The sequence below is a fragment of the Ictidomys tridecemlineatus genome, chromosome 5 (assembly GCF_052094955.1).
Source record: "Ictidomys tridecemlineatus isolate mIctTri1 chromosome 5, mIctTri1.hap1, whole genome shotgun sequence".
Classification (NCBI taxonomy): domain Eukaryota; kingdom Metazoa; phylum Chordata; class Mammalia; order Rodentia; family Sciuridae; genus Ictidomys; species Ictidomys tridecemlineatus.
In genome coordinates, this window is record NC_135481.1 from 154,579,281 (window position 1) to 154,607,131 (window position 27,851).

At 45.1% G+C, this 27,851-nt stretch overlaps 2 protein-coding genes across 2 annotated transcripts in view; one reads left to right on the forward strand and one right to left on the reverse strand.

The window, feature by feature from the left end:
* Sstr4 (somatostatin receptor 4) overlaps positions 1-24,671 on the reverse strand; it is a 37,339-nt gene extending 12,668 nt beyond the window's left edge. The window contains exon 1 of the mRNA XM_040274655.2: positions 9,694-24,671. Coding sequence (XP_040130589.1) covers positions 23,226-24,389 — 1,164 coding nt within the window. The 5' untranslated portion in view covers positions 24,390-24,671 and the 3' untranslated portion in view covers positions 9,694-23,225. The remainder of the gene's footprint in view (positions 1-9,693) is intronic.
* Positions 10,977-14,798, forward strand: Thbd (thrombomodulin). Its single transcript, XM_005342943.5, has one exon. The coding sequence runs from the start codon at positions 10,977-10,979 to the stop codon at positions 12,708-12,710; it is 1,734 nt and encodes a 577-aa protein (XP_005343000.3). The 3' UTR covers positions 12,711-14,798.
* Positions 24,672-27,851: the final 3,180 nt, after the last annotated feature.

Sequence of the window (27,851 nt, forward strand, 5' to 3'; positions counted from 1 at the left end):
GGGGCAAGATTGCCAGGGATGTCTTGGTCTGTAGACCTCCTCCTCTTCCTCCATCTTCACGTAAGCAGGGCCATCCTCTCCATGGTCAATTGAGCTGCCTCTCAGTCCACAAGGGACAGAGATCACTGGTATTCTGGAGCAGGGTGTCCCCACCTTTATTATATTTACTGAGCACAGGGTCACTGACCCATTTGAATGAAACGCTAAACTCTTTAGAAAGATGCTGGGCCAGAAATGGAAGCTACAGCAAACACTTTCTGAGAAACAGAAAGCCAAATATTTTGTTTTCAATGATTCCTTTTCCCAGATTCAGGGACTAATTAATTCCCAATGGCATTAAACTTTTTGATAGCAAAATAAAATATTAAAATGTGCTTGAAACCACAGGACAGCAGCAGAGGAGTGTACACTATGAGAAAAGAGAGCATTGTAAAGTATGTTTGGCATATTTCAAGTTCTGAACTTACTAATTTTCAGCTGTTTGTGTTTATCTTACTCATAATGGAAACAGCTGGAATTTTAAATTTGCACCCTGGACGATGCTGCCAAAATTATCCTTTGCAGCTGCTGGCTCCATGGTTCCTTTGGTGGTAAGCTGATCATCAAAAACAGAAGAGTGACTATCAATATCCATGCCCATTGTCTGTGACTTGCAGGTCAGTATGTGTCCCAGGGTCCCCTTTATCTGAAGGGCCCTTTAAGGGACTTTGGAAAGCTGCATCTTGCTATATGCCCCAAATTTCCTTCCAAAGGAGAACGAATCCCAAAGAGGAGACTTTGCCAGTGCGACTCTGGGATCTGGCTCCAGAATCACTCCCAGACTGAGAAGTATTCCCAATGATTTGGATGTGGACTGAATATTTCCCTATCCTTCTTTCCACCTTGGAGCCCCCGCGGTGGGTGGGCTGACTCTGGATGGATGGATGGAAGTGAGTTGGGTCTGAAGCTTTCCCAATGGGGAACCACTCCCTTTCCTTTCCCACAGAGTGATATGGAGTCTTAGTCACCCTAAGGCCTGTGGGTGGCAGTGGGATTTTTGAGTGATGGACTCAAATGTTGACCACCACTGACCCTAGAGTAAATCCCTCTCCTTTATAGCTGCTGTCCATAATAGCTTTACTTCTGGGGGGCTCTTCTGACCAAGATGTCTCCAGCCAGTGCACCCAGAGCCATCAACCATCTTGTAGGCCTTTATGCATCTAAGGAAGGTCTGAAGGTGCCAGTCTGCCATCCTCAGTCCTGATAGCTAGATATTGATGAAAATACATTGTCTGCTGCATAAGGATTTGCAAATGCTTGCTCTGTTCAAATCTATTCAATATAATTTGGTTAGATAAAAGGAGTTTCAAATATTGATGGTTCCCATCAATAAGTTATGGGGAGATTTGTTACATGGCAGTAGACAATCAAATGTATTGAACTTTGCCAGTACTACTGCCTTTTACACTACAGAAGAGCTGAGTAATTACAACAGACAGAAGCACCTGCAAAATATGAAATGTTGACTCTCTGGCAATTTACAGAAAAAAAAAATATACCAGCCTCTGTTGTAGGACAGCCACAGAATTCCTCCAAATATCTAGGTTCTAAGGGGTTCTCTTATTGCCTTGTCTTCCAGAACTCAAACCAAACAACAACAACAACAACAATAACAACAAGAAACAAAAACAAAAACCCCTGCAAGATGTAGAAACCGAATAGTAAATTGGTAATATAGAATGAGTTGGGGCAGTTCTCTACTTCATGTCCTGGTTGAATGCATGGGATAAACATTTGTCCTCTTATGAAATGTGTTTGGGAAAGGAGACACACTGAGTTCAGAGAATGCAAGGACCCAGGGCTTCCTAAGCTAGCAGAAGCAGTTTTCCAATGAAGCTTATCACTTGGAAAACAGAGAACTAGGAGTGAGGCAAAATAGTTTCTGGCTCCACATGAAATTGTGAACATTAGAGGGTATACTACTAAAAACATTTCTTTGAACCCAGTAATTTGCAACTCCCCAGAAGTAATTTTATCTTCTTTAGAATGGATTGTAATCTTTTACTTACTATGAATACATGCTTTTGTAGGAAATATAAGAAATACGGAGGAAAATAGAAATTGTCTACTTTCTGAAAGTAGACAGAGATTATATATACATGTGTAGATTTTTTTTTGTTGGTCTAAATTGGGTGAATCTATTTCCATTACTTTACCTATCCATTTCCAATAGATACATCAAGAATAACCCATTCAGCATACTTATTGGGCTAACAAAGTTTTCAGCTTTGTAATTAAAAAAATATTAAAAGCAAGTACTAAATATGAATGTTTTTTATGATATATATTTTCATTGTTGAATTTCTTACATTTAGTACATTTAAAGTGTGTGTCAAAATATATTTTTGTAAGATAACACTAAAATATATAGCTCCCTTTCTTTCTTTTTTGGGGGGCTTTGGGGAGTATCGGGGATTGATCTCAGGGGCCCTGAACCACTGAGATACATCCATAGCCCTATTTTATATTTTATTTAGAGACAGATTCTCCCTGAGTTGCTTAGCAGGTGTGCACCACCAAACCTGGTTATAGTTCCCTTTTCTTACCCTCCTAGCTAGATAAGTTATACTCTTGACACATACTTCACTTTTAAGACTACTGTCCTGCATGCATTTGAGCCATGAGTTTATCCAACAGGAAGTGTTTGCCAGGAGTCAAAGCACATTTGATGTTTCTCAAATGACACTTTTTGGATTTTTTACTTTCTTGTCAGGATTATCTCCAAGGACAGTATTTCTAAACATAAGAGCATTCCTTTCAAATGTACATTATGGTTTTAATTAAAACATGATCTGGTGTGAATAAACACTACGTAAAAAACAAAAAAGGAGTCTAATACAGCATAAATGCATGTTAATATAATGCTATTCTAAAGGCCTCTATTTGGCTAACAGAGCTAGATCTCTGTTCTTTTAATTTTGTGGTCCTTAAATCAGGGGTTCCATCAACTTGAATGGAGAGAACTGTTACATATTTATTTTTACTAATCTCCACCTTAAACTTAGCATTTTCCTCCTTAGATGTCACAGATATTTCATACCACTTTGTGGTTATGGCAGGTCTTCGACATGGTCTTTGATAATCACTTTGAAATGACAGTGTTTAAGTGCTGTATCCCCAGAATTGTGATTGAGGGACCTCCACAAAGAAACATTTGTTTGACATGATATATTTGCTTTTTTTCTGACATTTTGATAACATTCCAGTATGAATGCTTTCCTTTGTAATTCTGTGTATTTTATTGGATGTATTTATTTAAAATATTGTTCTGAAAAGGAGCCCACAGTCTTCAGCAAATTGCTATAAGGTCCCGGGCACAGACACCTGCTCACCTCTTGCTCACCACCTATTGGCCTGAGCAGAGATTGTCACATCCAGCCAGATGAATGCTTTAGGAAGGGGCACTTCCTGGCAGTCTGAGGCTCTTGCTATTTTTTCTCAGTGTTCCTTCCTTTTTGGAAAACATCTCTTGGGAGGAAGGGATGCATCCAGAAAACTGAGAAGACCAAGGTGGTGGTCTATGAATCTATCAGACTAAGTTTTCTCTACTCCCTACATGAACCCCACTGGACAATCAACTCCAAGTGGGTCACTGGGCATCCATGAGCTTCATTTGGCTTTTTCAGAGATCTACTGAGGTGATCAATGTAAGTTCTATGGAATGGCAAGCAGTTTTTGGTCTCCTTTCCTGCCTATTACCAAAAACCCCCAGCAGTAGGAAAAAGACTGAGATGTGTACTCAGTGGTCCTGTTTCTATCATCCCAGTTCGAATGCTTCCTTAATTGGTGTTTCCTTTTTATTTTAAACAGATTTTTTTCCAAGATATAATCCACATATTATACCATTCACCCATTTAAAAAGTACAATTCAATAGCTTTTAGCATATTCACAGAGTTGCACAATCATCACCACAATCAATTTTACACCACTTTTATCATCTCTCCCAAACCTCATATGGCACACATACCTCAAATAAACCCCATTTCCATACTAATAGCAGTTATGCCCCAACCCTCACATATAATACCCAGGAAACGAGTAATATACTGTCTCTTGAGAGTTGTCTTTTCTGGACACTTAATGGAAATCAAATCATATAATCTGTGGCCTTTTGTGACTAGCTTTATTTATTTAGCATGATATTTTCAAAGTTTTTCCATGTTGTACATGAATCTGTACTTCATATCTTTTTATTGCTGATAACATTCCATTGTATGAACACATCGCATTTTGTCCATGTATTCATTGTGGCTCTTTCTACTGTTTGACTATTAAGAATAACTGTCTTTTTATTATTCTTCCTTTTTTGGGGGGGATGGGGTGCTAGGGATTGAATTCAGGGGCACTTGACCACTGAGCTACATCCCCAGCCCAATTTTGTATTTTATTTGGAGACAGGGTCTCACTGAGTTGCTTTGTGCCTCTGTGTTGCTGAGGCTGGCTTTGAACTTGAGATCCTCCTGCCTCAGCCTCCCGAGCTGTTGGGATTACAGGCATGTGCCACCAAATCTGGCTTATTTATTGATTTTGAATAGCTCTTTAACTATTCCAGAGATAAATTCCTATCAGATACATGATTTGTAAATATTTTCTGCCATTTCCCTTTTGTGAGGGTCTCTGCTTTTTTTGAAGCACATTTTTTTTTAAGCCTCCTTGATGTCCAACTTTTTTGTTGTAGTTGTTGTTTGTGCTTTTGGTTTTACATACATCTAAGAAATCATTTTCAAGTTTAGTACCACAAAGATTAACACTTATATCTTCTTCTATGTTTTCTCTTGTTTTATCTATTCTATTTATCTTTTTATAACTATTTTGCATTAATTTTTGCATATAATGTGAGATAGGGGTCCAAACCTATCTCAATTCAGTTGCTCCAGAAACATTTGTTTAAAAGATTGTTTTTTTCCATTTAAATATTTTGGCACTCTTTGGAAACAAATTGATATAAAGGTGAGAGTTACTTTTAGATTCTCAATTGAATTCCACTGTCTTACATCTATCTTTATCATAGTAACATCCTTTTTTGCTTACTATAGTTTTTATGAGTAAGTTTTGAAATCAGAAAGTATGAATCCTCTTACCCTCCCATCAAAGAATGTTTTGAATTTTCAGAGTCTTCTGAACTCCCAAGTAAAATTTAGAATCAATATGTAAATTTACACAGAAAAAAAAATTACTTGAGATTTTAAAAGGAGTTGCACTGAATCTGTGCATCAATCATGGAAATTTTGCCACCTTAACTATAGTGTTTTCTGGTCCATTCATGAACATAGGATTTCTTTACATCTTCTATTATGTAGAAGATGTAAAGAAATGTTCTATTATATAATGTTCTCAATAATGTTCTATATTTTTCAGAGTATGTTTTACACTTCTTTAGTTAAATTTATTTCCCGCATTTTATTCTGTTTGAGACTATCATAAATGAAATGTTTTCTTAATTCTCTGTTTGCACATTGTTATTACATAGAAATGCAATTGATATTTATATATTGATCTAGTGAACTACAACCAATTAATTCACTTATTAGTTTCTTATAGTTTCTCCAGTACAATATTGAATAGAAATGTCAAGAGCAGATATGCCTTTTTTATTCATGATCTTTGGGGAGAGAATTTCAGTGTTTTATATTAAATGTGATATTAACTATGGTTATTTTGTAGATGCAACTTTTTAAAAAAATGCTTTATTGGTACATAATAATTATACATAATAATGGGATTTGTACATATTCACACATGCACATAACATGATTTGGTCAATTTACAGCATATTTGTTTTCACAATCTCTGCAGTAAAAGGTTGTTTATTACAAAGGTTGTAAAGAAAAATATGTTTTGTTTGCAACTTTTTTTTTCTTGCAAAGGACTGACCATAAAGAATTGTCCATTTTTACCTCATTTCTTTTAAGAAAACTCCTGCGTTATAAACTAAAGCTTAGTAAAATATTTTCTTTGCTATACAGACATGCTGCTGTTTATTGTAATACTTGCTCAATTGGCATGCATTTTTCCAACTCTGGATTTATGCATTGCTGTATAGCCACAGACACTTAATTTTTATGTCTTCATTTTAATACTATTTTGGCTAATAAATGTGGTGAAGGTATAAATGGGTTATCACAATGCCTTGAATTAATCTTGTTTCTGGATTCCTCTTCATGTCTGCTTTAACAATGCTCATATGTTCGCCTTCAATACAAATGGCTGAAGTCTTTCATAGTCCAGGTAGTTAGTCTGGCCTCTGACATTAAATAGAACCCCCAACTAAAAAGCCGGGCATCCTGGATGATAGGAGAGACCACAGGAGCCTTTGATAAAGCTTTTCACCACTAGTAAAGACTATATTTGTAACCATTGTGTTCTGAGAAAGGGAATAGTCATTGTTTTTAAATCTTCTGTTTCATTTTTACAACCTTATACATTAGGTATTGTGTCTTGGGGTTTTATTTGGCAGGGGCACTGGAGATTTAAGAAAGAGCCAAATTAATATGTATGTGGCAAAACTGGTGCTCAGGCATACTCTACGTTGGAGTTCTTTTCATTCTAACCTCAGCTAGTGGATCTTAGTCTCAGTACATACTGGCCATGTGACCTTGGAAAGTATCTTGTTCTCTCTGATTTTCAGCTCTCATGTCAGGGAAATGAAGGAACTGACATTGGGTGCCTCTGCTGCAGACTGGGAGCCTGAGTCAGGACAAGCTTTTCTGAATATCTTCAATTTTTTTTCCCTATGCCTCCTTCGGTTCTTGAGTTTTTCCATAATTTTTTATTTTTCTAATTGGTAAAAATATTTGGCTGGACTAAATTCAATCCAACCTATATCTAGTGAGTCTCTAATAGGGATCAGAAACCATGCTGGATGCTGAAAACAATCAGTGTCTGAATCCAAATTCTAGGGAAGTATATGCTTCCTTTTTAGATAAAGCTTGTTGAGAGCTTACTGTGGCTCAACTGTTCTAAACATCTTACATATGTAACCCATTTAGTCCTCATAATAATGCTTCGAAAGGGGAACCCTTATGGTTCCTATCATGCAGCTGGGGAAGCTGACACACAAAGAGGCTGGGTTACTTGTTATGAAAGTTCACAGAGAGTCAGTTCTGGTTGGGTTCCCTTGCTAATGGGGCAACTTGTCAACTGGAACTTGAAAGATGGTTAATATGGGGACAAAGACAAAAATTTTCCAGCCAGACAAAGAGACATAAACCATAGAATAAAGATGAGATGGGATGAGATATTTATCTGAAAGTGAGCAGAAGTTTCCCTTCCTGGGAATTTTTTTTTTTTTTTTGGATCTACAGGGATTGGTAGGTCATTGCTCAACAAAGTTGTTTGACATGGTGGAGTGCAGGCTTTGGGATCAAATCCCAGTGCAACTCCTTGAGTGTAAATTCCCTCATTTGTAACAGAGTAGAGACGCAATGATGAGCATCTTCAGCAAGGAGAGAGGATAGGAGTTCAGACCTCTCCCAGAGGAGGGAGGGGGGTAGATAGCACTGAGGAAGTGCTATCTACGGTTTGGTAGTGGTTTGGTAGAGGATGAAGAGTGGAAGAAAAAAGAAGAAAGGAATAGAGTTGAAGTATTGTTTCAGCATAAATTGATAAGGCAGGATCAGTGAAAAAGGAAAGGACAAGACAGAAACTGATGAAGTTGGAGAGAGAAGATGAAGAACCTGAAGTCAGAGACAAATGTATGGTTTCAAACTGGGTGGCTCAAATATTGATGCAGAGTAAGATTAGGTTGGGAACCCCTTGTAAGACATCTTGTGTTCTGCAAGGGGAGTTGATGAGTGCACCAAAGACTGGGATGTAAAAGACAGGTGATAACTCTAGGCAGAACCTTGGGAAGCATCCATCCTAGTGAGGCAGGGGGACCACACGTACAGCTCAGAGGAGAGGTGGGACAAGAACACATGTACTCTGAAAGTCAGGAAAGGAAATGCTTTGAGAATGGCGAGAGGTTGAGAGTGTAAATGACACAGAGATATCTGGGAGGGTGAAGACTGAAAACAAGTTCTTGGAATCAGTATGTAGGATATGATGGTGTTCTTTCAGCGGACTGTTTTAGCAATAACAGAGGTCTTGGCTGGGGAGCACACAATGAGAACAGAGAGGTCAGGAGCCAGTTGATGGGGAGGGAAATGGATAAACCATCCTCATAGAGACAAGAAGGAATGGCTCATTCCTAAATGTAAGAGATATACATAGGAAGATGGGGTCCCAGAAGAATAGAGGCCTGGAGCCTTCAATCTGAAAGGTGTTATAGAACTTGCAGAATAGTCTGAAATGCAATACTGGGGAAGAAAAATGAAATTGCAGAGGGAAGCCCTGGGAGGCAAAGGTGGTGTGTCTCAAAACCCTAAGGGATTGGAAAGCCAAATGGGCCTTGTCCATCCATGTTCTGTAGGGTAGCCTAGAGACTGCCTGTACCTCCATGTTACATTTCTCTACTTCCATTGTTGGTCTTGTTTCTTTGTAATATGAAAGCATCATTGAGGTCTTCATGGACTCAGTCACTGGGGCTATTCATGCACTTCCCCCTTTTTTTTCTTTACCATTTCAAGAATTAATAATGGGATCAAGGAGACCTTAAAAGGATGCCAAGTCAAAGATGGTGTTGGTAAATCAGCAAAGACCCCTCCAAGATTCAAACCAGTCAGGTGTGGCATGACACCAAATGTTCCTTAGCTCCTTTTGGTGCTGACAGGCTCAGAAAGATTTCCATTCAAGGGGGAATGTCTCTCTCAGAAGGGCACCATCTTGGTTTAGTGCTATATTGTTGTGTTCTTGAAATTCTTGAGAACAGCATAAGGGCTCCCGCATTTATAACCTGCCCTGTGCTCTGTAGATTTTGTAGGTGGTCCTGTCCCTCATCCACACAAGGAATTCTTCTCACTTTTGGAGAACTTTCAACAGTGCCTCGAGGGGGTTCCAACCCATATCAGAATGCTCCCATATCCCACAGGGGACTGCCCTACTCTTCATTTCAGAATCTTTTTCCCCCCCTCTTCTCAGAGCACACCTCCAGGGGAGGTGCAGCTGAGCTTCAGATCTCAGGACTCATGGGTACTTCTCTGGTTTCCTTACTGATGAGCAGGGGCGGTTTTGACAGGACACCCCTCAGTGGGATATTAAAAGGCTCTGCAAGTCCCAGATCTAAATTCCCATGGCAATGGAGAAGGGAGGGAGGGACCAGCACACCTGCTTCCTTTCATTTTTTATAGTGTGCACTCCCGCTGGTCACTGTGGGTAAGTAGTCTGAGGATGCCACAGTCTCCCTTTTAAAGTCCAGTCTGTACTTGACCAGGGAAGGAAGACCCACAAGTAAGCCACAGAATCCACAAAGAGTCTCCCGAAGCCGAGTTTCTTACTCCAGGGCGAGGCCTTCGTGTTCCTCTCACTCTTTAACTGTTTTTTAGCGGGGCAACTGTGGGGCCCTCCACTTCTTTGGCTTTGTTCAGAGTTCAACAGCGCCGCCTTCTGGTGCTTGGTTGGGAGTGCCATTGCGTAGAGTTGGCGTAGGGTGTGTTTAAAAAAGTTTGCAACTCTCTGCCGAGTTTTGGACCCACCCCTCCGCATTCTTCCTAAGTGAATAAGCGGATAAGGTCGAAAGTGACGGAGTCCCATTCCCTCCTCCCAACTCTCCGTACCTTGCCCATCCACAGGCCAGCCCCTCTATGATGCCCTTTGCAGAACAAGTGGTATTTACAAGCGACTCATCAGCTGGGCTTCTTGAAGAAACTGAAAGCTCCTAAAGAGACCCAAATGGTATCCAGCTGGAGCCCACAGCGCCTCCTTTCGGGGGCTTTCTGCCAACTTCGTTAGGGATGCGAGATGGATTCCCCCCTCCGCCACCTCCCTACCCGGTGAAGCTGGGGGAAAATGGACCGGACTAACGCGTTTCCCTACAAGCCCGCCCCCTCAGGACTCTTTGGGAATTCGCCTGCCACCATTTCTGATAGAATTTCAGAGCCCTGACAGTGTTCGTGTGACTTTCCCACACTAAGAGATGGGGTCAGACCTTGGCGACACATACCCAAGAACTAGCGAGTCCCTGGCTAGTTGTGAGCTAGGAGAAGTGGGACGTTGGGGGTGCTGGTGTTAAGTCACTCTACTCTGCTTCGCCCCGTAGTAGCCCCCAGCCAAATCCACTGTCCTCTGGGACCAGGCGCCCTGGTGTTGGGTATAGTTGTCCTTTCTGGCAATCGAATCTTTGTGGAAATCCATGCTCCCCACTCTCGGTCAAATGTCCTCTTTATGCCGGGCACTCTGCCAAGATTTCTGCAGGTGTTAGGCACCATCCACACTCTACACTCCTTTCAAAACTCTTTTCCCTCATTTCTTGTTCCCAGAGTCCCCGCAACCCAGGATTTCCTTGAAATCGGTATTAACATTTGGGGTGGGGGGGCTTAGAAAAGAGAATCAAGATCAAGAGTTTAAGGAGGGAGTGCACGGGGCGGGAGGAGGGTGCGTGGCGAGTGGTCGGGGCGGGACCTGTTGTCTTGCGGACAGGAGTGCTGTTCTTCCTAGGCGCCCGCCCCTGTCAGCCCCGCCCGAGGACTTCCCTAAGCTGACGGCCGGGTTTACTCATCCCAGCGAGGTGATCCCAGGCGCGAGGGCGGGCGCAAGGCGTCCGGAGAACCCAGTAATCCGAGAATGCAAACCAGCCCTTCCCACCAAGCACTTCCTTCCTTTTCCCGAACGTCCAGGGAGGGAGGGCCGCGCATTTATAAACTCGGGCCTCAGCCGACCAGTATGTCAGAGACTGCTTCGCCCGGGCTGAGCGCCGCTGTGAGAAGCGTCTGAGCTGGGACCCAAGCTAGCGGCCGTCGCCAGCAGCGCCCGGTGCCTCTCCCCACCCACGGCCAGGTCCTAGCCCCTTCCCAACGTCCGCACTTTCCCCGGGCGCCTGCAAGCAACACCCTTGGACAGCATGCTAGGGGTCTTCCTTCTGAGTGTGTTGGCCCCGGCGGGCCTGGGGCTTCCCACACCAGCAGAGCCTCTGCTCAGTAGCAGTCAGTGCGTCGAGCACGATTGTTTCGCGATTTTCCCGGGCCCCGTGACCTTCTTTGCTGCCAAACAGGCCTGCGAACGCCTGCGAGGACATCTGATGACCGTGCGCTCCTCGGTGGCTGCCGATGTCATCTCCCTGCTACTGAGTGACGATGAGAGCGTCGGCCCGCGTATTTGGATCGGTTTGGTGCTCCATCAGGGCTGCGTCGACCCGGAGCAACTCGGGCCCCTACGCGGCTTCCAGTGGGTTACAGGAGACAATCGCACCAGCTATAGCAGGTGGGCGCAGCTTGACCGTGTTGGGGCGCCCCTCTGCGGCCAGCTGTGCGTCACTGTCACGGCAGTGGCAGCCTCAGCGCCTGGAGAACCGGTCTGGGAGGAGCAACAGTGCAACCAGGAGGCCGACGGCTTCCTCTGTGAGTTCCCCTTTGCAGCGTCCTGCAGACCCGTGGCAGTGGACCCCAGCGCCGCTGTTGCTGTTCATGTCCCAATCACCTACAGCACCCCGTTTGGGGCCCACGGCAGGGACTTTCAGGCACTGCCAGTGGGCACCTCCGCTGTGGTGGAGAAACTAGGCTTGGAGCTGATGTGCATGGTGCCTCCTGGAGCTGTAGAGGGGCGCTGGGGTCGGGAGGCGCCCGGTGCCTGGGACTGCAACGTGGAGAATGGAGGCTGTGAGCACGCGTGCAACCAGAGCGCTGTGACGCCCAGCTGCCTCTGCCCAGGTGACGCCGTTCTGCAGGCAGACGAGCGTTCCTGCGCAGCACCCACAGTGCAGTCGTGCAACCATCTATGTGAGCACTTCTGCGTTAATAACTCCGAAGTGCCGGGCTCCTATATGTGTATGTGCGAGACTGGCTACCAACTGGCCGCGGACCAGCACCGGTGCGAGGACGTGGACGATTGTAAGATGGTCCCAAATCTGTGCCCGCAACAGTGTGTCAACACGAAGGGTGGCTTTGAGTGCCAATGCTATCCTGGCTATGAAATGGTAGACAGCGAATGCGTGGAGCTCCTGGACCCGTGTTTCGCCGCGAACTGCGAGTACCAGTGTCAGCCGGTGAGTCAAACAGAGTACCGTTGCATTTGTGCTGAGGGCTTTGCACCCAACCCCCAAGATCCGCACAGGTGCCAGATGTTCTGCAATGAAACTGCATGCCCCGCAGACTGTGACCCCAACACCCCAGACAGTTGCCAGTGCCCAGAAGGCTACATCCTGGACGACGGTTTTATGTGCACTGACATAGATGAGTGCGACAATGAATACTGTCCTTATGAATGCCGCAACCTCCCGGGCAGCTATGAGTGCATCTGTGGGCCCAACTCCGATCTTGCCGTCTCGGTTGGCACAGACTGTGACGCTACCAGGGTGCCCAGCATTGACGACAAGGAAGATGGCTCTGGAGAGCTCCCAATCAGCCCGACGCCGGACTCCACCTCAAGTTCTCCAACCGCGGGGCCTGTGCATTCGGGCGTGCTCATTGGCATATCTATTGCAAGCCTGTCTCTGGTGGTGGCGCTTTTGGCACTCCTATGCCACCTGCGCAAAAAGCAGGGTGCTGCGCCAGCAGAACTGGAGTATAAGTGTGGCTCACCTGCCAAGGAGGTGGTGCTGCAGCACGTGAGAACTGATCGGACACTGCAGAAACTCTGAGGGCCCTCCCTCCAGGGATCTGGGTGTTAGCGTGCCTATTTCTCCTTCCTGTGCCTTTCTCCTTGGCTACCCAGAAGCACCCTAGCTTGCTTGACACCTGGAGAAGATCCTCCCCCATCCTCCCATACTGTAGTTGGGCAGGAAAGGATTGGAAGAAGGGGAGCCCCAGTCTCTTGGACAGCATGCTAGGGGTAAAACTGGGAAAACTGGGCAGAGATGGCAAATTTACATCAAGACACAGACTGCAAAGTGTCCCAGGACCTTACCATGGGGGACAGGAAGGGTGAGCCTTACTGGTTTGTAGCCTTGGGGGCTGACTTGTGAGATAGTGACGACCAGTGTATTTATTATTATTTTAAAATATTTAGACTTTCCCCCATTCCTTTGCTCCCCCCCAACCTGTATTTCTCCAATACAAACTTTATGTGTATGTGACTTTCCCACTTACTTTTTCTCCTCCTTTCTTTTTTTTCCCCCTCTCTCTCTTCCTCCCTACCTCTCTCTGGCCTTATTTCTTTGCTATTAGCTGTTCATCGAGGCAGACATTCTACATGAAACAGAAACAAAGACACTAAAGCCCAAAACGGTGCAGTATTTTCTTTTTCATCAGCTTTGATAATTATCCCAGAATTTTAGGCTTCCAGAGCACAATAATTTTAACAAAGGTTAAAAAGTGAGAGGCGATAATCACATTAATATCATGGGACTATCATAGAAATTCAACCCAAGGAGTTTTTATCTTCATTTTTAAAAAGTGAGCCTGAGTTTCATTGTTGTTGTTGATTTGACTTGGACTGAAAAATAGTAATTGTGTTTAAAATAATTAGGCATTTTCTTCAGAATTGTAGTTCTTATCATCATAATTGTCATTAATTTTTGACAGTGTGGAAAAAATTCAGATGCTTGCCTTAAATTGAGAGAAATACCTCCCAAGGGATAGTTTAAGAAGACTCATGCTTGATGCTAATTTGACTCTCAATTTCTCTTGATACTTGTAGTAAAAAATAAAAGCAGCTGTACTGGTTTTAGGGAGATTGGGTGCTTGGAAATGGAGCCTGAGTGATGCCTTTTTAGTCAATTTTCTGTTCTTGTGACCAAGACACCTGATAAGAACAAATTAGAGGAGGGAAATTTTATTTGGGGCTCTGTATTTGGAGGTCTAAGTTCATAGATGGCTGACTTCATTGCTCTGGGCTCAAGATGAGGTAGAACATCATGGTGGGGGAAAGTCCTGTGGAGGAAAGCAGCTCAGCTTCTGGAGGGGTCAGGAAGCAGAGAGAAAAATGGAAGGGGCCACAGAAAGACACATCATTCCAGGGTATACTCCTAGTCACCCATCTCCTTCAGCCAGGACTCAACTGCCTCCAGTTACCACCCAGTCCTTTCAAACTAGTGCGGACTGATTAGAGTAAAACTCTCACAATCCAATCATTTCACCTATGAACGCTGCATTGTGAAGACACCTCATATCCAAACCATAACAATGTCCAGGTAGGGTCTCGCCTTATGAGGCACTTGGAGAATATCTCCCATTTCAGAGGGACCTCCTAACCCTAGCCATTGGAATATGGTCTTGGGACAAGAATTGGGCCTCCCGTGGAAGCTCCTTAGATAGTGACAGTTCTAGGCTCCACCCCACCTAGTTCATGAGAAATGCATTTTAACAAAATCTGCAAGGGGTTATCAGTCACTTGAGGAAAATAGTTCTAGAAAATTAAATATGGGTCAGTAATAAGTAGCAGGCCAAGTCAGGCCCTTTATTTTTAAGAAACTGAGGAATTTTCATTGTATAGCTTTGCTTTCTGGTAGAAAAGACTAGGTACACACCTCTAGACATTGCCACACAGGGTCAAGAAGGTCTTTGGTTGAACTAAGCTAGGCATGGAATCATGCTTCTATGGTTGGGGACAAAAATGTATCATGTGTGAGTGTATCATATGTAAGGCAAAGGTTTTTCTCTACTGTTTTGTGAACTCAGCACATTTGTACATAGTTATTTATTTATTGGAGTTAAACTAGAACACAGGCAAAACCCTTGCTTATGATCATACTTGTACAAAATAAACAAATTAAAGAAATTACAGTGTACTCTTGGGTTGTGTCTTTCTTCACCTTTCTTCCCCCATCTCCTTGTTTTATGTCATTAAATGGGGCTCACAAACAATGTAAATGCCATGAACTGCATTAAAGAATGGTCTACACCCTACCATCCATGCTGCCAAGTCAAAGTACCATTTCTGACTTTCAAATATCTTTCCAGAGGAGTTATTTTCAATGTAAGAGTTCATGTTATCTTATGTGCACAGTTATTTGTCTTTCTGTAACCCTAACAACTTCATACACAATGACTTATGTTAATATGTTTTCAAATACATTATAGGATCATATGTTGGGATGAATTAACGGAAAATTCTTCCTTTGGCATCTCCAGAATCCCAGGGGTGTGTCCTTCTGCAATATGGTTGGCATTATCTGCTCCCTGAGGTATTCAAACCCAAAGTAGTCAGAAAGGGTGTTTGGCTCAAATTCAAGTGACCATTCCTTATTACCAAGGACTCGGCCATTATTAATTCTTCCTCGTTTATGTTGGATATTAAAAACACTGTCTTCATGATACAGATCTCTTGGACCCTTTTCCTAGAATGACAGAGCTGACTAAATTTTACGTGCATAGACATGAAGGTTTTTATAAAGCAGGAATGAGAAAAATTGAGTTCAGTCAATTATTCAAATGTTTTTATACATCTAGTATCTCAGTATCCATTTAAGATTCAGCTTTATTATGCCATGTGCTAGGGGGCAGCTACTACATACAGTGCCCTGTGAAGGTAGCAAGTTAAGCAATGCTTCTATTCAGGAGTTTAATAAGTCTCAATGGATGGGGCAAAGCAGTGCAGATAAATGGTGCCCTTAGTAAAAAATGGGCTGTTGAAGGAGTTTTAACAAGAGCATCCTGGGGTCCACAATTATTTGCAAAGATAACATCTGCTTCTAGACTTATAAAGATGTATCCAATGATAATAAGAACCCTGGAGTTCCTCTTGTAAGCACTCAGTAGGTCTAACAATTGAGGGGAGGATGACAGTGGGGATTTGATCTAAGCCTGACATCTAGTGGTCACATGGCTATGGGTACCACCTAACCCCTCTAAGGCTATAAATGGGGTGGTAGAGGTGCTGCCTTACTGGGTCTCTATGAAGAATAGACAGGGCAAGTGAGCACAGTTTCTGGGACATAAAGGGTACCCCATAACTGTTATCCATGCTCAAAGAATTAGCAGATGGGTAAGTGAATAAAGAAATAAATTGGTGTTGGAATCTCAAGTGTCAAATCCAAGGTTGTGTAGAAAGCATAAAGTGTTCTTTCAAGGCAACATGCAGTCACTTACAAGGCATGCTGTCATCCTAGAGAAATAATAATGGAGGGATTTGGGGTATCAATCACAACTTAAGGAGGGAGATATTTGTGTTGGGTGAGAAGTAGCTGTAAAATCTAGCGTAGAAGGCTCTAGTCTGTACTCTCTGTTAATATGACCAGTCAAAAACAGGGATGGAGAGCCTCCTCCATTGTCCTCCCAAGGAGACCAGAGAGAAAGGTAGAACACCTCCAAAGTGTTCTTCCCACTTGCTCAAGGACCAAAGGAGAGAGTGGTGCCAGCCCAGACAGAACTCAGGGGGGCCCTAGTGTGTGACATTAAGGTATAGATAGGGCCAAGTGATAGAAGTCTCCAACTTTTAACTTTTGGGGCCTCCCATTATTCTTGTGCTAAGTAGGGATGCATTATATCAACAAGGAAAACCAAGACTGCAAAGAATATAAAAGCATATTTTTATCATGGTCTTGACTTGGTGGGGAGTTCCCAAAATATATCCTGGATGCATGCAGGTATTTCTACATAAAGTAATACAGGCAATACCCAGTTCTTCTTTCTTCCTATTCCAGAATGAATGCCTGGTTTCTGGACTATCTTTTTGTATCAAGTGAGTCCTTCCTTCATTTATTCATGGTCAGCAGGTTCCAATGTTGGCAAACAGTCCATTTCCTCTCCCAGGAAAAACTAAACATTGTTTTAACATCAGATTCTAAATGAATCAATATCCTTTTCAGCCTGTTTTGAAAGTGTGATTGCAAAAGACAAAAGAACCCTGGGGATCTGATCACTCAAAGTGAATTAGGGTGGGGGAGCAGACAGCAGAGGGCTTCAGTGATCTAATGAAAAGCACTAGGATTCAAAGTTGGGGTCTGTAACCATCATGCCATTTAGGCTATAGGCCAGAGTTTCCTTGAACCTCTGCCTGCAACCTGTTATTATAAGGGTGATGGTGTGCAAGGATTCAGAGATTTCCTGTTAAAATAGGAAATTTCAGGGCTGGGGAGATAGCTTAGTTGGTAGAGTGCTTGCCTTGCATGCACAAGGCCCTGGGTTCTATCCCCACCACCACCATCATACACACACACACACACACACACACACACACACACACGACATTTCACAGCCATTATTATGCTGCTATAGAAATCTTCTTTTTTATATTTTCCAACCATGGCAGCATCTCTAATATTGTTCTCTTCATATCCCCCTCTGGGGTCATCCCCAACTACTAATTTACCCTGTCTTGGTAATCGTTCATCCTACTCAGTAAGGAAGAGATGGGCTTTTCAACAGCCCCCCTAATTCTCCCTTCTCCCTCCAGTCTCCTGCCCTGAGAAGAGGGACTCCACCTTCCACAAAGATACTGGACATCTGAATTCTCGGGCACCATCTCCCTTATAATAAGAGTCCTCTTTTTAATGCATTTGTTTGGAAATCATGATATAAACCCCAAGCACCATTTGTGTGTGTGTGTGTGTGTGTGTGTGTGTTTCTTTGCTAAGATCTGACTCCCATCTTTCTTCTCATATTTTCACCTAAGAGGTGGTCCTGTGGAAATAAATTAACATGTAATTCTAGAAGAAAGGAAACCCTAGGAAAGGCCTGGGGTGAGTCCTGGCTTCTTTTTTTTCAGTTTGTCAGCAACTCTCCAGAGCATGGTAAGCAACCATAGAAAACAAAGGTAAAACTGGAGGGGACACAAACCCAGAAACAAGCCCTTGCCCGAATATGTGCAGGAGATGGCAGGGCATTGTGTCACATGTTTGTAATACCAGCCGTTTGAGAGGCTGAGGCAAGAGGATCCCAAGTTCAAGGCCAGCCCTAAGCAACTTAGTGAGACCCTGTTTCAAAATAAGGTTTGGGGATGTAGCTCAGTGCTTAAACCAAAAACAAAAATCTAATTTAGAAAATGAAAGCAGCATCTTCCTGAGTCAAAGGGTTGAGACTCCTCAGGCTGGTGGTAGGAGTTCAAGGAATGGTATAATGAGGGAAATTTGCTGGACATTGGGAAAGCATCATCCCAATTCTATACCCCTCCGGTTCTCCCAATGCGTTCTGTGCCCCCCCCCTCCTCAGACTGCAACTGAAAGTCACTGAGTAGGAAGTAGCTGGTGACAGAAATAGTCCCTATCTTGATTGGGGTGGCAGCTACAGAATCATAACTACATGTCAAAATTCATAGAACTATACACCTAAAAACAGCAAATTTTACCATATGCAAATTAGATTTGAATAAAAATAGATTTAAAAGGAATCACAGTCTGTTCAGAATGGCTATGGAAAGACTAATTTAAATGATTACTCTCTCTCTCTCTCTCTCTCTCTCTCTCTCTCTCTCTCTCACACACACACACACACACACACACACACACACACACACACACAATCTTGGTAACACTCCAGGTTCCTCTTCATCTGTGATTTGGTGAGCTTTGCTCCTCTGAGCCAGGCAGAAGAGCACCTTTGTTGAATATTGTTGTTCTGCCCTCTCCAGAGGGCCACGATGCTTTCCAGGAGTCATGCAAAGCTGCCAAGTGGGAGAGCTGGGACTTGTCCCTGGTCTATTCTCTCACCTTCTCTGGTGCATGTCCATTCGGTGACAGCAATGACCTGGGGTAGCCTTCTGCAGTTAGACATTAAGTCAATCCCATTAGGCTGGGAACTCTGATTTTCAGTCGATTCAAAGTTAATGAAGTTTTTAAAAAATGACATCATCCTGCTAATCCCTTCCGGAAAAGTGGAGACACCTGTGCCCCAATTGTGCAAGGATACAAGACCCTATGAAGGACTTCTCTTGCCACACAGACCCAAATCTCTCACTAGAGGGTTTTTTCTTTTTTTAATGTGTGTGGTGCTGGGATTGAACTGAGATCCTTGTGCATGTGAGGCAAGCACTCTACCAACTGAGCTATATCCCCAGCCCTCTCACTAGAGTTTGTCACTGCTGTTCCTTGGCTCTTGGGACAAAGTACTAAATCCTTAAGATGCTGCTGGACAGACTTTCCCCCCTTTGTATCTGCCAGCACCTCCAGATGAACCAGCATCCCCAGCTACTGATGAATCTGTTTCAGTTACATGAAGACATTTTAATAGTTCCCACTGCAGGTTCTTTGCATATGCTGCTCCCTCTGCTTAGAATCTTGCACTGTACATCCTTCCTCTCCTTGTTAATTCCCACATGTTCTTTGAAGGAGGGTGTTTCCAGCGACCTTCTCCAGGGATACCTGCTCTGATACTAGGGAAGTCTTTATTATATCATTTCATAAAAGCCAGATTCCTTCCTGTATCTGTTTTACTTCAGCTAAGAATGGAATTGTACCTTCACTTCCGTGGTCATTTGATGAATGCCTACCTTTTACACTAATCTCCACACTCCATAATGTCTGGGCTCCTGCCTCTGTAGATTCATTGTGTTATCTTGAAGTTGATTACTTTGCCTGAGAGAAGTACTTGGCTCACTGTCCAAGGGCACCCGATCTGCACACAGAACTACAGAGCGAAGTTTTCAGATTCAGGGTGTAATCTTGACTATCATATAGAGGTGTCACAGCCAACATAGCCTTAAGATTCTGACATTTGAGCTTAAGAAATTTGAAGCTATGCTGTCACATCCTTAGAAATGATAAAGTGAAAAATGGGGGTGATTCATAACCTATAACTCATCAGAGAAGAGTTTCAGTGCTGAAATTTGCTAGGATTCACATTAGGTTTCTGAGGCAACATAGCAAAAATATGCCACATTTGGGTTTTTTTTTCTTTGTATCAGCCTTTGGGACCTGAGGAATGCCAGATATGATATTTTTTAATGGATGTGCATCCAGAAATTTCAACACGAGAGTAAAATGCTATCCCTCTTTGCTCAAAGATAGAGTGCCAACTAACTGGTCAAGAGCTCTGATGAAATTCATCTGTCAAGTTCAAATACCATTTTCTCTACTATCTGGGATAGCTGAACATCTGGCTTGCAATAGTACAATAAATTAAAGGCAATTTAAAGGCAAAGCAAATTCTCTGATGTATTGAAGGGTGGGTCAAAGGCTGTTTGTACCTGAGGTAGAAAATATTCCTTTTCATGTTGAAATCTTAAACTGTGACTTCTAGTCCTAGCAAGCACAGGGAGACCATCATCAAAGTGCACCTCCTTTGCTACCTCCAAGGCTGTGGAATATAAAAGTAAGTGGCTTTCAGGACCCAGCTCAGTGACTTTAATTCACTTCAGGTTTGCACATAAAGAGGGACAAGGTTGTACAACCAGTTGTTACAAGGATCTTGGGACTGATGGCCACTAGCACAAAGTGGCAGGACTCCAAACCCATGCTCAGGATGTCTTGGTGCTGTTCAGGTGTTCAGCCCTGAGAATTGAAAAAAGGCTCTGCATCTAGTGAAGAGAATAGTCAATAGGAATCTCCTTCTGCCCCTGCAAGATTTATTACTAAAGTGTGGAGGGTAGTGTGAATACACGTTTCACAAGTGATGGAAAGAGAGTTAAGTATGAAAGAATGCTGCCTACCACTCTCTCCATCTCTCCAGTGTATAAGAAAAGAGTTTACGTCTGGGAAGAGCTCAAAACTCAAAAGCATCACTTTGTGCATATTTCAAGCAAGAAACAACGGAGGCTTAGTGAGCTTAAATCCCTGCTCATGGGTCCAGGCGGTAGCTGAGGTCCCTGTTTCTGGTGACTTTCCTCCCCATCTCTGGAAGCTGCCTTTCCATCACCATCATCACCTGAGTTAAAAGGCTGTGTTTTAAATATGGAATGTGTTCAATTCTGTTGTAATCTGGGCAGCTATGGATGAGTATTACTGACTCATTGTTGCCAGTGCCAGGAACCCTACACTTCATTGCCATCAATCTGTGTGGTTCTTGCAGTGTGGTCTAAGCACATTTATAAAGTGTCCCCACCAGGCACTGGGGAACAAAGAAATAGTTCAGTTTTAAAGATGTTAAAGAAATTATGGTTACATGAGGCACAGACTTGGGAACCGACTGATTCTGGATGCCCAGGGTGATTCTGGAGCGTACAGACAAGTTAGAGATAGCTGCTGGTGTCTGTGCATATATGTGTGTGCTGCATGTGTGCATGTGCCTATACATGTGTGTGGGATCAAAAGGCTCTAGAATACAGTGGAGACTTGTTCATATCTGGGGTAGATGAAGATCACCAGAATGTGCAGACCTTAATGACCCTCCAGCTCTCCTTGACTACCTAGCCCTCCACATCAGCCAATGCTGATTGACACTCTTTGAGCATTCTGCTGGCTGACAATTTGGAGGGCTAGGTAGACAAGGAGGGCTGGAGAGTCATTAAGTATCCAGCGGTTACATGTCCAAAGACAGTTGACCTAAAGACTCTTATTTTTTAATTTTAAAAGAAAGAAGTGGAATCTATAGTCTCATAGGTTAAAAAAAAAAGTATAAAGTGAAATCCCCAGGAGTCATCCTGTGCCAGTACTAGAAAGACCTGTTGATTTTCCAGGTGGGAACTCTGAAGATCAGGGGTTGAGTTCTCTGCCTGAGTTTTATGACATTTTTGCTTGAGACCAGAACTCGGCTCTCTTACGTGATTCTGCATACCAGCGAGATGCTCATATCATAAAACTCTGGCTCCTGTGCAGAATCCTCAGGAGAGTGCCATCACCTGCTTTTACAGGCTCTTAGAGAGAAGCCAAGATCCAGGTGCCAGTCCCTCATTAGTCTCCAAGCAGCTCCCCTGTACCCATTTCTGGAACATGTCCTAGCTGCCCTAGGAGACACTCAGTCATGACTTTAAGACTGTAAGGCTGAGAGGACCAGGGTGTTTTCTCTTAAAGACCTCTGCCAGGAAGCTGTGGGCACTTGCTCCAAGGATACTCTGAAATACAAAGGGGCTCACCCTTGGACTGTTCTTCCCCCTCCCACCTGACATATCTTTCTGGCTCATCAGGACAGTCCCAAACAAACCTAAAAGTATCTTTTGCTAGGTTAAGCCAGGTGGGGGGGGGTCTCCCAAAAAGCACTTCAGACCCTGTATAATCACATATTCTCACTCCAGATACCAACCTAAGTGTTACAAGTATTTTCTCAGCCCCTTGCTCTGCTGTTATCAGAGGGAAAGCTGCTTACAAGCAGCCTTTTCGTTTTAGCAAAAAAAATAACCCACGCTTTGGTTAACCTACCAGACACAAAGTCACAGCCTTTTACTGTGTTCAGTCTGCATTTAATAGCTACATCCTGCTGATGTTTTAGCTGAATGTCGATATTTTCAAATAGTGAGTGACAGAGCTGCTCCTCTTTAAAAATGTGGGCTGACTTCCCTCCACTCTGTTCTTTTCCTGTCCCCTCCCATTTTCCACCATGGTATAAATTGGGGATATAATGAGGTCTCACATTCCCACACCCAAGGGTGGGGGGAGGAAACACATCATAGGAGCTAGCTGTGATTTTATCCTCTGCGTTTTTATTACTGACCTGGCTTTATGCCTTGTAGCAAACCCTGCAGCATGTCTTTACAAACCTTTTTCACTCACAGGAAACCTGCTACTAGCCCTGGATACCAATCTGGACACTTATGATTACAAGCAGGTGTCAGGTCAGGGGATGGTGGGGAGGTGGTACACAGAACAAGTGCCTCAGGCTGTTGCACAGAAATCTCACTTAGCAACAGGAGCCCAGGAACAGGCAAAGGGAATATGCTTGGAAGTGTTCTTCCTTGCTTCTCTCTCTGCACATGCTAGATTCCCATCACAAGGCAAAAAGCCTGCTAAAAGCAAGGGCTACTGCCTGCCTCTACCTTTCTGATTCCTCTTCCAAGCAGTCACTGCAATAAGTCACACACAGGTGGCTATTCCCCTATGGCCACCTCCTGCTTCCCATCCCTCCAAAAATAGACAGAGGCTCCAAAATGATCAACACCCTAGCCCAGTTCCCAGAGAAGTCCTACCCCCATTAAGGCGTTCTCCTGAAAGCCAGAGTCCTGGGGAGAGGGGAACAGTAGAGGAGTTCAGTGCTCTTGTGGATGTCACACACTGCTGAGAGGAGAGGGCTTAAGTGGGAACAGGTGGTTGTTCTTTAGGTGAGCATCCAGGAGGTGCAGTTGTTGGGCTGTACAGGTGGTGCAGTCCCTGAAAGAGGTGGCCAGGCTGGGTGGAAGGTGAGAAGGGTCTTCAGAAAGTGGTGATCCCAGTGAGGGCACCGTGCTTGCGGCTGGGTTCTGCTTGAACAGGCTCCTGCTGGCAAGGGAGTGGGGGGCATATGCATCCTGCCGCACCTCTACTCTTGAGAGCAGTGGCATAGTAGTCCAGGGGCTCTTCCTCAGCGCCCCCAGCAGCATCCAGGAGGCAGCAGCGCAGGCAGAGAACTCTCTGGAAGGAGCGACGGAAGTTGTCAGAGAGGAAGCCATAGAGAATGGGGTTGGCACAGCTGTTGGCATAGCTGAGGATGAGGGACACATGGTTGACAGTGGAATCAAGGCTGGTGACAAACAGGTTCAGGAGCTGTACCACATAGAAAGGCATCCAGCAGAGCACAAACACTGCCACTACCATCAGCACTAGTCTAGTGATCTTCTTTTCCGAGCGCCTCCGCTGCTGCCACCCAGCCCTCAGTGCCACGGCTCTCATTTTGCCCACAATGAGCAGATAGCACAGGCCAATGGCCAGAACCGGCAGCAGGAAGCCCAGCAAAAAGGTGTAGACCACGAAGACTGCCGACCAGGCCGGGTGAGGCCAGTGCAGGTTGCAAGCCACTGCCTGGCCGCCCCGAGCCGGCCTGGTGTCTGCGAAGACCGCAATGGGCAGGGTGACCAGCAAGGACGCCAACCACACGCCCAAGTTAATCAGCTTGGCCACACTAGGACGCCGATAGGTGGCGGCTCGCAAAGGGTGCACCACCGCGACGTAACGGTCCACACTGAGCACGGTCAGACAGAAAACACTAGTAAACATGTTGAGGCCGTCCACACTGAGCACCGCGCGGCACAACACCGACCCGAAGGGCCAGTGGCGCAGGGCGGCTGATGAAGCCACAAAAGGCACGCTCAGCATGAAGAGCTCATCGGCGATGGCCAGGTTGAGCAGGTAGATGTTGGTGGCCGTCTTCATTTTGGCGTAGCGAAGGATCACGAAGATAACCAAGGCGTTGCCCACCAGACCCACCAGGCACACTAGCGCGTAGATGCTCTGGATGGTGACCATGCCAGCCGTCCCGGTGCCGTCGGACCGCGTATCCTCCTCTTCCTCTGCCGGGACGCGACTAGCGTTCGCCGCCGGGGGCCAGGTGGTCTCGAGCCCTTCTTCGCCCCCGGGGGGCAGCGTTGCGGGGGCGCTCATGTCTGGGGATGCCCACCCCAGCGGCGGAGTGTGGCGGAGCGAGCGCAGCGCGAGAAACCGCGGGCGGCGGGACCCCGGGGTCTCGCGCGCAGACGCGCGGCTCTCAGCCTGCTCCGCCTAACCAGCAGGCGAGAAGCACAGCGCTGAGCGCCCGCCCATCCCCGCACCGCGCCCCAGGATTGCGGGAGCCGGGCTGGTCCCACTGCCTCCGCCAGTTCCACCACCTCTCGGCTGGTGCCCCTCTGAACCCACCGTGCGTGCCCCACGTTCCGCCCCTTAGCCCTTTCTGGGCCCCGCCCCGTTTTCCCACCCCATTTGCCCTCTCTAGGTTTCCAGCTCCACCCCCAACCCTCGGATCTCTAGCCCAATCCCCAAATCCTCCTTTGGTTTTCCCTCTGTCACCATCATGATCTCAGGTTGTGTGCTCCCCAACCCTTTCATTACTCTCTAGGACCTGCAGCTGAATGGGAAAAGATGAAATGGGTTTAACCATGGGACAGGTCTTCAGGAGAGTGAAAAGGGATGGATGTCTAGTGCAGATCTCCATTTGGCTAACGAGGCGTACAGGATGGGCCTGAAAATGCAGAGTTATTTGCCCTGAATTTGAGATCCTCTCTCCCTGCCCCTTTAATTTTCGGGAAGAACTGTCCCATGGTCAAAATCATTTCATATAGGCAAAGCCGGAGGCCCCTGCCGACGTCGTGGTCTGTTCCAGGTGGCCAGAGGTGTTCCAATTTCCCCTTTCCTGCTCACCAGACAATTGTGGGTCCCTGCGGTAGGGGGCTCTGACCTTTTCATTGTGAACCAGGTGGAGTTGAAGTAGGGTGACTACAGGAAATGGAGATGCACATGCAGAAACACAGGTGCCCTCAAAGAAAGCAAACCCTACCTCCTCAGGTCTTCTGTACACAGTAGAGGCAACAGGTACCAGAGCCTGAGAATCCCCACCTTGCACCAGCATTGGGTCATTTGAGGGTCTTCAAACCAGGTCTCTGAATGTGCCTGAGGAGGAGGGTGGTCAGGAAGGGCATGAAGACCAGCACTGGTTTTCCTCTGCCCCCAAACTCCAGTTTGAGCTCACTGGCACTTCCTGTTAGACAGGGACAGGCAGAGCCCCCTACTGCAGCCCTGCTGCTTGACACAGGTGCAGAATTGCTGAAAATGAGAAGTTTGCCATGGAAAGTTTTTTCAAGGTAGAGCTGGTATTAAGGAACCTGGCTTTTGTTAACCGCATCTCTGAGGCTGTGGCCTCCTTGAGCCCCAGCACAGCCCCACCAAGACTTTGACAGGTTTAGAAGTAATTTCCTGGGTAGGGGGCTCCAGCTTCCTCCCTGGGTAGCTTGGGCAGCAATGGAGGGAACAGGGTCAGATGTTTTAGACATGGAGGTGGCCTTTCATAGAAAAGGACTGGAAGCTGCCCATTGCTCTTCATGGAGCCTTGGGTTGGGGAGCACTAGTGTGATAGCACTGTACAGCACAATAGTTAAGGACAAACTTCTTTCAAGTTTCTGCCACACAAGGGACCCTTTGAATAAAGGTGGTCTAGCAGTGCTCCACCCTTTTATAATCACTCCTTAGTCTGTCTTTCCTTTCCTCTGGTCCCATTTACTTCATGGCTCCTAGGGGAGATACTCTCACCACCAGGAAGGAGACAGCATTTGCATCAATCTAGGTGGTGTTAATGTTTAGGGGAATGGGACAAGGGGAACTTCAGATTAAGGTAGAAGGAAGAGAACAGAGACTTTCCCCTTTAATGCTAGACTCTAGGGGAAACTCTAGACTGGCCCCTCTGCATAACACCTCTGGACCCAATGCAGAGATGCTGGGTCCCATCATCCTCAACTTTCCTCCTTTGCTGTCCTCTCTGCCCATTTAGCCCTCTCCCTTGCCTGGGAAAGTCTTTCCTGTTGTCCTGTATAACCTGAAGAATCCTGGGAATCTTTCCCATTTCTATTTCAGAGATTCCCTCCTAATGCTTCCTGATTCTGCTCCCTCCCCAACATATGCAAACAATTTGAGCAAAACAAGCAGCATTTAATCAGATAAATACATTACCATCTTACATGAATATTGGACCTGTGGGGTAAGCAATTCATGTAAATGAACTTGATGGGTAGAATATCATGAATTTACAAACATAGTATTTCTAGAGTCCTGGGGGGGGGGCTGGAAGCTGAGCATTCATTTATGCACTCTTGACAGTCAATAAATAATGATGTATCTGTCCCATGCCAAGAACTGCCATGAGATAGCATCCAAGGGAACATGTTGTACAGGGTGCCTCAGTATGAGAAAATGATCTTTTGCATGTAGTGCTGCTGGAACCCAGTGAAGGTCACCACTAACCCAATAGGCAAATAAATACAAGTGTCTGGGATCACAGAGGAAGGGTGGGAGCATGTGGGAGCCACAGAAGGTTTCTCAGATAATGTGACAAAAGAGGATGACCATGGCAGTGAGAGCAAGGTGGACTCTGAAAAGGGAAGCTGGGCTGGGCACAGTGGCTCATGCCTGTAATCCCAGTAACTTGGCAGGGTGCTGAGGTAGGGAGAATTGCAGGTTCAAGGCAGGTTCAATTGTAGGTTCAATTTAGCAAGACCCTAAGCAATTGAGTGAGACCTTGTATAAGAAAGAAAGAAATAAAGAAGAAGAAAGGAGTCCCTAGGTATGAGTCAAAAAAAAAAAAGAAGAAGAAGAAGGAAGAAAAGAAAAGGAAATCTTCATAGCAGATGCTATGCTGGGGCATGGGGAACAGGGTGAGGTGCATCTGCAACATGAGCTACCTGAAGGGTGCCAAGGCTACAGAGCCTGGAGGAGCCTTGTGTACCTTGTACCCTCTTCTGAAACTGGAGAAGTAGGGAGTATGGATGAGTTGTGTATCAGGGTCAGAAATGGAATCTGGCTCTGATGTGGTTTGGATAGGCAATGTCCCCCCAAAGTCCCTATGTTAATGCAGGAATATTCAGAGGTGCAATGTTTAGATTATGAAGGCTGTGACCTAATTAGTCTGTCCTAGTCTGAATGTACTGACTGGGTTGTAACTGTAGGCAGGTGGGGCATGGTTGGAGGAGGTGGATCACCTAGAACATGCTCTGGAAGTCTTCTTCCCTGTGCTCTCTTTGCTTCCTGGCTGCCATGAGCCAAGTAGCTTCTCTCTGCCATGCCCTTCTGCCATAATGTTCTGCCTTACTTTGGGCCCAAAGCAATGGATTTCATCAGCCATGGATTAAATCTCTCAAACTGAGAACCAAAAATACACTTTTGTTCCTCTAAGTTGTTCTTGTCAGGTATTTTGGTCACAGTGACTGATATGGGCTCCCTGACTTTTGGCAGTGGATGACAGAGGGTCTTTTGAAGTATGCACAAAGAGTCTTTTGGGGCCAACACAATATCACAGGCAAGAACTACAAGCTTGTGCCTAGACTGCTAGACCAGGGCACACTCAGGGCATTCCTGGTGCAT

Excerpts from the sequence above, each read along its gene's own strand:
- Thbd (XM_005342943.5), top strand. The coding sequence starts at position 10,977 with ATGCTAGGGGTCTTCCTTCTGAGTGTGTTGGCCCCGGCGGGCCTGGGG.